Source organism: Centroberyx affinis, unplaced genomic scaffold (assembly GCF_046629955.1).
Source record: "Centroberyx affinis isolate AG114_WGS23_722 - 3 ecotype Tasmania unplaced genomic scaffold, CSIRO-AGI_Caff_v1 ptg002088l_1, whole genome shotgun sequence".
In the NCBI taxonomy this organism is placed as follows: Eukaryota; Metazoa; Chordata; class Actinopteri; order Beryciformes; family Berycidae; genus Centroberyx; species Centroberyx affinis.
Window position 1 is genome coordinate 1 of NW_027280414.1, and position 13,952 is coordinate 13,952.

At 41.1% G+C, this 13,952-nt stretch overlaps 1 protein-coding gene across 1 annotated transcript; it reads left to right on the plus strand.

The window, feature by feature from the left end:
• The first annotated feature begins 592 nt into the window (after positions 1–592).
• Positions 593–12,086, plus strand: LOC139654448 (cadherin-10-like). The gene is made up of 10 exons (XM_071531512.1): positions 593–612; positions 693–817; positions 1,422–1,589; positions 1,800–1,981; positions 3,086–3,339; positions 4,409–4,545; positions 5,297–5,418; positions 6,548–6,656; positions 8,584–8,835; positions 11,596–12,086. Exons 1-10 carry the CDS (start codon positions 605–607, stop codon positions 12,084–12,086), a joined length of 1,848 nt encoding a protein of 615 aa, XP_071387613.1. The 5' UTR covers positions 593–604.
• The last annotated feature ends 1,866 nt before the right edge of the window (positions 12,087–13,952 follow it).

The following is a 13,952-nucleotide window of genomic DNA, read 5'->3' on the forward strand; positions in this document are numbered from 1 at the left end:
TAGACTATTCAATACAATAATGTACAATACAATAATGAGAGGCAACTATCATCTTGGACTGTGGAACCTTTGCCTCTATTTTTACTTTGCTTTAAAAAGTATCAATGAATGAATGAATGAATGAATGAATGAATGATGAACTTTATCTTTATAGCACCATTCATGCAAAATGCAGCTCAAAGTGCTTTACAATTCAGCAGCAAGTTAAAGGCATCAATCAATCAGTGTGGTTGTGTTGTTGTTTTCTGCCTTCTTCAGAATGGCATGGAAAGGGGAATCTCTTGTTTCTTATTGCCAAAACATCAATAAATAAGAAGCAGGGTTGTGACCGAAGGGTTGCTGGTTCACATCCCAGCTGGGAAAAAATGGAAAGGAAGGAAGAAGAGAGTGAATGGAAGTGGACAGGGACACACGTTCTCTATCAGCTGCGGTGGCCTTGAGCACGACAATTAACCCCAATTGCTTGAGTGGAGCTACTTACTGACAAACAACAAAAGACTGTAGTTATACTGGGCAGCTGCTAGGTATGAATATGTGTAACTAAATGAATATGAATCAGAGCATTGCTGAAAAAGAGCCTAAGTGTTCAGCAAATCTTCCCTGGATGAACAAAAGTTAAAACGGATGCGTAACCGTCTTTTGATATGTGCAGACTCACAGCTTTGGCATTAAACCGGCATCGTCTGTTGCTTTGCAGGTACATCCGTTGTCACCGTAACGGCCTCCGACGCCGACGATCAGACATATGGGAACAGTGCCAAGCTTGTATATAGCATTCTACAGGGGCAGCCGTACTTCTCTGTGGATTCTGAAAATGGTAAGCCATCCCCAACAAACATCTCATGCATGCAGTTTGTCATGTTGTGCGAGTCTCTAAACAGATTTTTGGCACTGCTCAGTCAAGTGTTTTTGAGAATCAAACAAGCAGGATAAGGATTTTCTCTGTTCCTCGGTGTTGGTAATCTTGGAAACCTTAAGCTTTTTTTTCTTTTCACTCTGTCTTTGAATCTCTCTTTCAGAACACTTTCATGAGCTGGCCAATTTTAGCGCAAAATAAAAAATCTGTAAAATATATGTATAATTAAGTTCTTAGTTTTGTTTGCATCTAATTTCTAAGAAAATGAGCCGTTCCACATTTCAGTCAATTAACAGATCTAATATTAAAAGCTGAGGAGCTGCACCTTTTATTCTGCTTTTCAAGATGATTTCAGCGCCCGTAGTGTTAAAAAATTATGAAAACGCTGTTTCTTTTCTGCAGCCGCATGTCAACGTGCGGCTCACTTTGTTTGTGACTCATGCAACCTTCAAAGGAAAACCCTTTCAAAGGCATCACTCACATTTAGCCACAGCATGTCTAAAATTAGATTAAGCTGGCATTAGTGGTAAAAAAGAAAAAAAAAACCCAAAACATTTATTTTCAGGCACAATCAAGACGGCTCTGCCTGGCATGGACCGAGAAGTGAAGGAGAACTACCAGGTGGTGATCCAGGCCAAAGACATGGCCGGGCAGATGGGCGGGCTTTCAGGAACCACCACAGTCAGCATCACGCTCTCCGACGTGAACGACAGCCCGCCGCGCTTTGCTAACCGTAAGATGCTATGTCTCCCGCTCATTGTATTGATTTACCATACAGGCCTCCAAACACAACTGATCGTTTTTTTATGCCGGGTCTCATCTGTGGGGTTAAGACAAATCTCTCTCTCACACTCTCATGCCTGCTGCACCACCCACACACATACAGGAAAAAAAAAAAAGAAAGAATCCGCAATGAATCTCTATCTTTCCCTGTCATCTATAGATTCCTTCCGTGTGACCGCTGCGGAGTCGACGGAGATCGGAGGCGCGATCGGTCGAATTAAAGCCGACGATCCGGATGTGGGCCGCAACGCTGAAATGGAGTACAGCATCGTCGGCGGTCACGTCATGTTCAACATCATCACCGACCAAACCACACAAGAGGGAGTCATCATAATTAAAAAAGTAAATAACTCCTCTCAGTTGTTTACCTTCCTTTCCAGGTCCTATATAAAGCCTTCTGCAGTCTTACAGACACATGCAGAAAAATACCTGCTGCAGCAAGACATTTAAACTATTATTGAACGCTAAAGTATTATTTTTCTTAAGTGAAAAGGAAAAACATGTGAATAGGGTGAGATGATGTCTTTTGTTTGCAATGCAAAACAACCTCTTGCAAGAATCGTCTTGAGACGAGTGATATAATCCAAGTGGAGTGAACAGCCTTCAAGATTTCAACAAACTTTCAGTTGTTTCAAGAAAAGTCTCGGAGAGAACAAGAGAAATTGCACTGAAAAAAAAAGTAATAACTATTTCACCTCCTTGGCAGATTTTCTTTTGCACTTATACGAAAAATAAGATTTTAAGACTCAAAATAAGATTCAGACTCCGACTCAATACAAGATTAAAGGACATTAAATGACACTTTTTGCAGTATACATGCTCCTTTTTGGATGAAGGGCCAGCTATTCCCCAGATTGTACACATCTGCTGCTATCATTATTTCTATAAAAGCTAGTTTAGTCCTTTCACCTTAAAGAGCTTCTCGACTCCCGTCAAGTTTTCATGAAAGAGTCTGACTCAGGTTGAAATCTGGCTCTAACCTCTCTCTCTCTCTCTCTCTTTAAATGAAATGAAATTTTAGCTTTCTTTTCATCTCTCCTTTATATGTCAGCCAATTATAACACAGCGTGTTTAACTTCAATGGAAAAAAAATAGATAGTATAGTTTCAGATTAGAAACAGCCCCCTGATAACATTTATTCATGTGTGAAAGATATACGACTGAAATTATTTTGAGCTGCGGTATAAAACCAGATACTCTAAGCCTGTGAAATGAATAATATAAAGCAGTCTTTTGCTGGAAACTCTTTTTACTTCTCCCGTAAGAAGATCTTCAAGATCAGTATTCCTCACTTGGATTTGTAACTTAGAGTTTAGAGTGTGAATAAGATAAAGTCAGACAAATGAAATGCAATGAATTGCCTATCAAAATCCTGGAGGCGGACTGTTTTTTTTTTTTTTAACGGAATAGTCTACAGCTTGAATTCTGCTGCTCTTTCATCTCCAGGCGCTGGATTACGAAAATAAGAAGGACTACGAGTTCAGGGTGGAGGTGAAAAACACCTACCTGGACGCACGGTTCATCCACGGCCTGCAATTCAAAGACTACGCCATGGTGAAGGTGACGGTGGAGGACGTGGACGAGCCCCCCGTGTTCACCAGGAACCCGTACATCATCGAGGTGCACGAGGACACGGCCGCCGGCAGCTTCGTCGGCGTGGTGTCGGCCCGGGACCCCGACGCCGACAACAAGCCCGTCAAGTAAGATCCAAGAGAGAGAGGGAAGTGTCTGGACTCTAAACAACGCCAAACTGCCAAATCCCTGTCCCTTCCTTCTCACAACTGATTCATCCTTATCAGGGATAAAAGCAAATTTAGTAAACTTAGCAATTCATCAATGGCCTGTTAAGCAGATATTTCCTCATGACCAGAGTGGGTGCAATGTTTTCTTGGGGTAATTTGATTGTTTCGAGACCAAACTCATTGTTCCAGCTTTAATTATAATGGTACAGAAATCAATAACAAAACAAGCAACACATGGTAGAAATTCAAAGTCTCCTCTTATCAGTTTTCTCTTTTTATTTTTATTTTTTTGGAGGGGATGAAAATGTGCTCACTTGGCTAAATCTAATCCATCAGCGTAGCCATGTGTCAGTGCGGAGGGGGAAGAAAAGGATATTATTCATGGGTCCCTCCTGGTGATTTCCCAGCGGAAGATGGCGGCGGCCCTGTGAAGTGAATACAGACACTGTTTATTTCCCAGAATTATGTAAGCCCTCTGTGGCACTGCACAAAGTCAAAGTGAAAGAGCCTAATTTGCTCTATCGATTCACACTGCTCAGCTCTGCCATTGCACACATATGGCGCCTGCCGGTCTCTGACACAGAGATATGCCACTCTCTGCCAGTGCCACATGGAGTATTGTGTTGCATATTTAAATTTCAGTGGAATATGAAAGTTGACAATGACAAATGAGGAGGCACTAGGCAGGATGTATCATCTTCTGACAATAGAGAGCATGGAATAAATCCCCCATTGGAGCCAATCAGTGGTGTGCTGTGGAAAATACATTTTTATAGATTGAAGAACTGCTTTAGTGTGATTTTACTGTAAAGATAAACATCAGCGCAGGCATTTCTGTGGAGAGCAGAAAGGATCGTAAATGCATTTTCTCATAACTGCACTTAATGTTACAAGGAATCTTACAGTTGTTAGATAGAGAGATAAATACACTGTGCTGTGTGGGTTTACAGTGTTCAAGTAACTGTATATTTATTGGTATTGACTGGCATGCTTTGCTGATGATTACATCTTCGCATTATTCTTGCAGATACTCTATTGACCGCCATACAGATCTGGAGAGGCTGTTCAACATTGACTCTGTGAATGGAACCATCACAACATTGAAAGCGCTGGACAGAGAAATGTCCAAATGGCACAACATCTCTGTGGTGGCTACAGAAATAAGTAATTGTTGCTTATATTGCTGAAATATATTTCTATCTAAAGGGGCAATAATAAATCTACGACCAGAAGGAATTGCAACAACATCGATAGAAGTTATCTCCTCCTTAGACTTTGGCACAGCCCCACCCCCTCTCTCTCATGTTTTCAGAATATAGTTGGCTATTAGAGCAGTGATCCAACAGAAACAACCAGTGAAGAGGTAACATATCACCGTGCAAAATACTGCAATAATGCTACTGCGTTGCTTTTTTGGCTTGAGAACTGGGCTTTTTAGCTTTCATAACTCAAACATCTTGCGATGCTGGTTGTCTGCTTGTTGCACCGTCCTCCATCCCTGAGCAGGTGATGCAAGCAGGTGGTGTTGGGGGATTGAGAGTGTCTGGGAATCTTTGTTCCAAAACAGAGTATGGGTTGGAAAGTGAATTTCGAAAGCCAGAAATCTCAGCACCTAGCAAAGGTGTTATAAAAGTTATTAAAGGTGTTATTAAAAGTGCTATGGGGGAGTAAAAACTGTATTTATTGCCCTTTAAATCTTGATCATATAGCAGCAAATAGATCTCTATTTTGAGTATGATGCTCACTTTGATGATACCACCATGGAAAATATTGCCATACATAAAAAAAACAACAAAGCAAAACAAAAAACAGGAGAATGTTGGCACAAGTATGCAGAATATATGGACATAAAAGAGATGCATTTAGAAAAAAACACCATCATCCATGCTAACCTATTATTAACTCTGTTTTTCAGATAACCCACGGCAGACAACTCGAGTGCCAGTGTTCATCAAGGTGTTGGATGTTAATGACAACGCACCTGAGTTTGCCATGTCTTATGACACATTTGTCTGCGAGAACGTCAAAGCAGGACAGGTGCTTTGAAATTAATAATCTCTTGTGCAGTATTGAAAATATATTAATTATGATGTATAATTGCTGTGTAAATATAAAGTCAGGTGCTGTAACACACCCTCTGGCGGCCATATTGGAGGTCCTCAGCTCTTGGCAAGCAGTGGATGTGAACAGCTGATTTCTAAATGTAGCCTATAACTTGGCCGTCTCAACAGAACTGAAAACACAAAATTTCTGTGCTGTTTCTGACTGGAAAATCATTCAACATTGATATATCTGATAGATTTTGTGTTTAGATCATGTCTGCTTGTTAGCTAGATAACCATAGAAGCTGGTCAGCTAACTTGCCTTGCTGTAAACACATCTGATTTATGCACAAGCTAACATACTGTATCTAGAAGAAGCTAGCATTTGTAGTGGCTAGACGTTGCATATTAACATTAATATCAATTGCATTGCTAATTTAGCCATTGTATGTGCACAGCCAGTTCTCCAGTCGACCTCCATGATGGTGCCAGATGTGGTTGCTAGATTTGTGATGCAACTGCAAAGCCTCTATATTTGTTTCCATGCTATTACATTTTTGAATGCCTGTGAAAAAAGGCCAATACTACTACTCTCCCTGCTAATAGTATGCACAACTCAATGGTATTGAGTTGTGCAGAAGATGGTTGTTTTCCCATTGGATTCATGTTCTGCTTTAGCCCCACAGACTCAAGAGACTTGTTGAGTCTTGACTTGCTTTATATCTCGAGTCCCACCATGACCCGCAGTGCTTCCCAGTAGCAAACTTGATTAGACAAAGCAATTGGTCAAAATCTGATTCTGACATGATGTCTTCCTCTATGGACATACGAAACCCAGCATGTCAAAATTTCCAGAGTCCAGATTAGTCCCATCTGTACTTGTGCACACTAGTGAGGTACAGGCTGGCCTCATAGACACTTCACTTAGAAGAGGATTGGTGATGTTGGGGTGATGGAACTGTCCATTAAAGAATTAGTGAGTTTGAGATTGGAGTAGCCACAGTCCGCCATTCCTTCGTTTTAAACATTGTACTATAACATATGCTTTTGGATATTTAGATTATGAGAGGACAATCAAAACCTTTCCGGTGTTTTTTCTCACACTAATTTTCCATTCTCCACAGCTGATTCAGACGATAAGTGCCGTTGACACAGACGAACCCCTGGTTGGACACAAGTTTGTCTTTAGCATAAGCGCCTCCAACCCAAACTTCACCATTGTTGACAGGGAAGGTAATAAACTGTTATTCTACATGTTTCTGATATAATATCTTGCAATTGTCAGTGCTTTCCTATATGAATATTAGAACAAAAATGTAAATGTGTTGTAGAAAATACTGAATTAGGTATAGAATATATATATATATAGTACTTGTTGAGAAAGATTGTGTATTTCCAATGTGTGATAGTTGTTTTTTTTTATTTACTGTCATGTTGGTAGGCTACTCTTTGCTGAAGAGCTTTTAAAGTCCTCCAAAGCTGTTTGGCAAAACTCCATTTACAGTGGCAGGCATTGTAAAAGTCTGCCTTCATGCATTTATCCCACATCTGTCCTGCTTTGTACTGCAGACAGTTCTTTCTTGAATGTCATACAATAGAAGGACATTTGTATGTTGTGGAAGAATACTGTAATTCAGAGCAGATCACTCCTAATCATTTCTGACAACTGAAAGGAGAGTAAAATTTGTATTTTTTCCAAACACCTCTTGGTTAGGGAGCCATGCAGTGCTAGTTCAGCAAGCTTACAGTGAAAAGTGGGACTTCTTCAATGGCTACACCTGTATATTGGCTTTATATTGAGTTTAACTGCTTCAGTGTGCCTAAACCTACATGATATGTGCTATATTCCTTCAAAAATCTTTTCAAATCTTCACTGCAGCCTTGAATGTGTCACATTAAGCCTTTGTTTTTTCAGAACTTTCTACATGCTGTTATTTCTTCTCTGGCACAGTGTAGACTCTTGTATAGTGTGGACTTCACGGTTGAATAAACAAATGCCAAAGTACTGAGGCTCTCGGGGAGTAGAAATCCTAATAAACATTCACCCTCTTCCCACTGTCAGTAAAAATACAGATGGATACAGTCAAGTTCACACTTATAATTTTCCCTCTAGAGATCATTAGGAAAATCGCCAGATAAAATGTTATCCTAAGATAAACTCCCATTTCCCTCTTGATGCTCAACCAAAGAACAGTTATGATTTATTACTGCTTTACTCCCTCTGGGTCCGAGTTTTGTGCCATTATTTACCATCAGTCAACCATGTAGTTCACACTATAGCAGAGTAAATACTAGCCAAATCTCCTCTATACCTGGAAAGCCACTGGGATGCATGCAAACGCAAGAGACTGTAGCCGAGACTCCAGATGGGTCCGACTTTTAACTATTATATAGAATCGAAGTGGAATTTTAACAAACAACAAACTTAGAAAGACTTTAATTAGCTTTGCAAGCAAGTGTGGCCAAGCGTAACAACAAAGCTACAGTATTTTCTTTTGGAATAAAGGTTGTTGGAGTTATAAACTTTTCAGTTTATTTTAGAAGAAAATATTTCCCAAATTTTTTGAACAGAACAGCTCATTCATACCGTTTGTATTTCCCTTGCCAAGGGTGCCAGTAATTCTGAATCCCCCTGCACTGCAAAAAAAATCTTCATCTTAACAAGTCATTCAGTCTATTATTGAGTCAGAAAATTTTAATTTTCATAAAACAAGTGAAGGAATCTGCCAACGGGATTACATAATTTAATTTGTTTCCAGTGCAAATCAACTTGTTTCAAGAATTTTGTAGAATCAAGTGTCATTTTCTTGATAGTAGTGCAGTGATTTTGCTTTATTCTCACTTGTTTCAATTTATTGACACTCATTTCCAGAAAAGTTCTACCTCACCTCTTGTTTTAAGAAAATTAAGATTTGAAGGTTGAATATGAGACTAAATGACTCATTTAGATGGAGTTTTTTTGCAGTGTGCAAAGGCTGCAATTACAATTATTTAGGTCTGTCTATCTATCAAGGGATAAGGAGAACAGGAAAATGGTTTAACCTCATCAAGATTTGGATTCTGTCCTGTGTGATCGTTTAGGTGACCGAAACAGCTTCTCAGCTTTCCCCCCCCATTTTTACATCCCCCCCCCCCCCCCCCCCCCCCCCCTCCCCCGCAGATAACACTGCCAATATCCTGACGCGGAGGGGAGGATTCAGCCGGCGAGAGATGAGCATGTACTTCCTGCCTGTAGTGATCTCAGACAACGACTACCCCATCCAGAGCAGCACCAGCACGCTGATTGTGCGCGTGTGCGCCTGCGACAGCCGGGGGAACATGCAGTCATGTAACCCGGAGGTGCTGCCCTTCTCCGACGGCCTCACCACCGGAGCGCTGGTGGCCATCCTGCTCTGTGTTATCATCCTCCTCAGTGAGTACGACTTCCCTGTGTGTGTGTGTGTGTGTGTGTGTGTGTGTGTGTGTGCGTGTGTCTCCGTCTCCAAAGCCCTTTTTTGAACCCTCTTGGCATTCTGTGTCCTGCTAATCTGTAAAATTCTTTAGATTTATTTTTATTTCTGGGACATCTTTGGTGCTCAACGCTCATTGCTGTGGTGTTTCTGCACTGCACTTCCCAGAGATCACCTGTCAATCAAACAGTGTGGGCGGAGCTTGGATTTTCTGTAGGTTGGCGCTCTCTTCTTTGTTAAGTCATAGTGGCTATCGCTGCTCATGCTAACTAACCAGTTCATCTTCTGTTTATTTCAAACAAACCACTGTTCAATCAGTGATAAAGAGTAGAATAGAATAGAATAGAATAGAACTTGATTGTCCACCACAGTGGAAATTTGGCTTCACAGGTTGGCTGAAATATGACACCACAATAAATAAAATACAACACACAAAAACAATAGATAATACCCCACAATATCATAAATATCAAAACATAAGAGCAATGAAGAAGAATGGAGTTAGGAGTTCAGTAAAAATGGCAAAATGTATATTTATGATGATGATGATATATAATGATAATGTAGTGTGATTGCTGAGTCAGCAATCACACAGTGATATATTTATGTTTGGATTACTTTAAAAAGGAAGCCTGTGATTGCCTCCTTATTGTTTGTTGTCTGTGAGCCATAAGACTGTGGTTCTCAACCCGGGGGTCGGGACCCTCCAGGGGGACGCAAGACAATTTTGGGGGGGTTATGAGATATTTTATGGAATAGGAAAAACATACATCTAATATTATCATGTCTGTTTTTTCAGAGTTTTTTCTAATTTTTTGCTAAAGCTTTAAACCTTTAGGCCAATCGACAATCAAATGAAAAGGGAAAATCATTCTTTGGTTGAACTGCACATGCAAATCTGTAACAGAAGTTGTGAGTGGGCATTGCTTCGTTTTAAGAGGTCACAAGCTAAAAACGTGTAGAACCCCTTAAAAATACAGTATTGTATAATATCACTTTCTATTATACAGTATCTCAACACGCCGGCATCAGTGACACTTTTCAGTTTTCATTCATAGATAACTGAATCAGATGCACAGTGCGACTGGAGGTATTTGTTGGGTCCCTTTTAATATCGAAGTAATCAGCAGTGATGAAAGCCACCGCCACTTGATAAGACATGACTTTACATACTTGGCTATATGCAGCGGTTCTCCCTCAGAAAAATAGTGCAGTGGTTGAAAGCTGCTTTCATTAGCAAATAAATCCACTTGACAAAAAGGTCTTTGTGTATTTCCCTGGTAAAGTAGGTCGCATGCTATTTCCTGACATCCTAAAGCACCACTTCAGCCCTCTTTGTGATGTAATGCAGTATATAAAAGCATACAGTGCAGAACAGCAAGAGCGCATATCGTTTTACCAAGCAAAAAGCAGAAATGTGTAGTGCTTATGTTCAAGGGCATATCAATAAGTAATGGGTTTCAACTGTCATTGAACCTTACTACCTTGCTTGGCCAGGCACAGTACTTGAACAACAGCGTTTTTAGGCTTAGCTACTGGACACTGTGAACGTGGGATATCATGCCGGACCACATAAAGGGCGTCACACTGAAGAATTTAAATGTATACCCTTGTCGATGTGCGTGTGTGCATGTGTGTGTACTGTCCTCTGTCCATGAATTGAACCTGATCATTTCTCTGCTTATCTTCTTGCTTTGCGGTTAGCATCTGACTCATATCCCTACGACCATATTAGTATCGACAGACTTTACCTGTTTTAACTTAAAGTTCCCTTTTCCCGAAATTGCGTGTCCGGCGGTCGGATAGATCTTCTCCCCCCAGATCGAGCGCGCTGAAGGTTGAACTCCATGCTCTCCTCTTGAGCGAAATATCATGACATCTGCTCATTATCCGACGCTTTTCGCGCTTGAACCCCCCTGACAGACTGTCTCATTCACCTCCGCTTGACTCCGACAGGCAGGCGCTGAGCTGGAACGGCTCCCCCTATCTGGTCCTCCTCATTGCAGCCCTCCACGCTGTCTAAAAACGTGGCACTGGTCAGTCAGAAATGCTGGTGCAGAACCTTTTAAAGAGCCACCCCCGCCCCGCACCCCACCCCACGGCGAAGGCATTGTAATTAACACCTGGGTGGGAGGCAAGTAGACAACTATAGTACCTGCTGCGAAGAAAAAGCGAAAGGAAAGGAGGGAGGGGAAGGAGAGTGGGAGGACAGGTGAAGCAGGATTCGTGCCAGTCCCAAATGAGAGATTGCTGCCCCTTTTTTCGGGGAGAATTATGAGTTCATTTAAAAGCTTGCTCTCTCTCACAGCGCCGCTCTCTGGAAGGAATGCAGTCTCTGATTAAATGTCTTTTATTGCGGGAAGAGAGAATGAGGGAGATGAGATATGAAATCGTGTGCGAGAGAATATAGGAAGTCTGGAGGAAAAAAAAAAAAAAAAAGAGAGAGAAAAGAAATGCTCCTCCAACCACTGCGCCTTTGGTACAGTGAATGTGCCGTTCAAGGGAAAAGAGAAAAGAAAAGCTTTTTTGCTGAATCTTTAATAATAGGAGGTGAATGCCTGAGGCAGTGCTGGGGATTTATCACTGATAGCAAATGTGTCTCCCCTCTGCGCTCCCGCTCCCCTGTGCTCTTTAATGCATGACACATGTTAGGAGGCACACATCTTATGCCGCGCTCTCTCTCTCTCTCTCTCTCTCGCTCTGTGTTTCTCTGTTTTTTGTAGTGATCGTGGTGCTGTTTGCTGCCCTGAGGAGGCAGAGGAAGAAGGAGCCTCTGATCATCTCCAAAGAGGATGTCAGAGACAACGTCGTCAGCTACAACGATGAAGGGGGCGGAGAGGAGGACACTCAGGCCTTTGATATCGGCACGCTGCGCAACCCAGAGGTGATGGATGCTAACAAGCTGCGCAGGGACATCATACCCGAAATGCTGTTTCCCTTTCGGAGGACATCACCCATAAAGGATAACACGGATGTCAGAGACTTCATTAACGGGAGGCTGCAGGAGAACGACTCGGATCCCACGGCGCCCCCCTACGACTCCCTGGCCACGTACGCGTACGAGGGGAGCGGCTCCCTGGCAGAGTCGCTCAGCTCGCTGGAGTCCGCCGCCACTGAGGGGGACCAGGAGTACGATTACCTCACTAACTGGGGACCGCAGTTCAAAAAGCTGGCCGAGATGTACATAGGGAAGAGCCCAGACAGAGAGACCTAGCTCAGAGCCATGACAGCTCTTTCTCTTTCATGTCCTCTCTCTCTCTCTCTCTCTAGCTAGCTCTCTATCTGTCTAGCTAGCTAGCTAGCACCAAGCTAGCTATCTGTCTATCGAACTAGCTAGCTACACCAGCCAGCTAGTTATGTCTGTCTAGCTAGCTAGCCAGCTATCTATCTGTCTATCTATCTGTCTAGTTAGCTAGTTAGCTAGCTAGTTAACTGTCTGTCTAACTGATTCTCTTATACACACACACACACACACACACACGCACACACACACATTCCTGCGATCCACACGTGGATGTTGAAATGGAAACCAAGACTTGAACTAAGTTGAGTTTTGTCATCACTGGAGATATATTTCTCGAAGTTTTACTGTTTTTGGTCATAATCAGTAAAGATGCCTTTGAATTTTAGGAATTTTTGTGAACAATGGTGTGGACAATGTGTTTTGTAACTGACCTGAGAGATAGTAGTATTGTATACTATCAATGTTTAATGGCAGCGGGCTGGGTTGGGGTCGGGGAGGGGAGGGGAGGGGTGAAGCGGCTTTTCCGGCCAAATACATTAGATACTGTAAATGTACAAACTGTTTTTAATGATGGACATCCTATATACTATTTGCTATCTTTGTTTGACAAGCAATGTTCATGTGAATGGTTGGTGCAGTTTATTTGTCAAACTGTGAATTCATTTCATCATATAGGTGTAATATGTAATGGAAAAGTGTATGTTGTAGGATAAATGTCATACACTGAATTCATGCTGTTTGAATGCTGAGTCATATTGTTTTATATTTATATTTTTATACTTATTTTCTTAATAAAATAATGGAAAAAAACTATTTTCTAGTCTGTGGCCACTTTTGATGGGATTGTTGTTTTTGTGGTGAGTGAAATGCTGATGGTGGGTGTGTGTTTCCAGATGTTTTCAATACTAAGAAAATTCAACAAATTACTATATTGATATGTCCAAACACCAGCAAGCGTGCAATTGGGAATACTTCCATTCTCCATACAGCAGAATACGGTATTGGTTCATAAAAACTTAGTAGGATATGTAGGCTATATGTCAACCCAAACTTTACCAATCTACCAATATCTTTTTGACTGTAAGCAATGTGATAATGCAGAAAAAGTTGGACATTAATTAAAAGTATGACAACTATAAGAGTATTGGGCCCAGGTCAGTTTTCTTTATTAGGACTTCCTAGCAAAATCACAATGTTTTTTTGTTTCTTGTTTTGTTTTGTTGTTTTTTTGTCTGTGTCAGTGCATTCTAATTTGTTAAAACAACAATACTGCCTATCTTTTCAGCAGTGCATATTTCAAAATAAAATTGCCCAGTGGGATGGAATGTGAACAGATTGGGATAGTGTGAGAACACAGAACGGAAAAGTCTTGGATTGCAGAGAATTGAAATGGTCCTGTAGGGGATTGTGCTATTATTTCTTCTGTGGAAAAAATGCGATCCAGAACAAATTACTTGTTGCAAGGAGATAGCTGAACCATTTTGTGAGATTATTGTTATTTGTTTTGAATCATTGTGTCGCTACTTTGCTAGAAAGTTTTGTGGACTTCTTTTCACATATAGTAATAGGCCAAAGACGGCAAAGGGGATATCTGGGAAAAAGAAAAAAAAAAAAAAAACAATGGTAAAAAGACAATAGCAGGGTACAGTATATACTTACCTCATAGATTCACATCCAAACCACATATTTTTTTCATTGCTGGCAAACCAATTACTGCAAAAACATCTATTTTGTGTCTATTGTTAGCCTGTCATGCTGTTAGTCATGTCAACGTTTACATATTGGGTTGTCTCCGCTAACAAATGGTAAGAATTAATAGCTTTGGCCTCTGCGTAT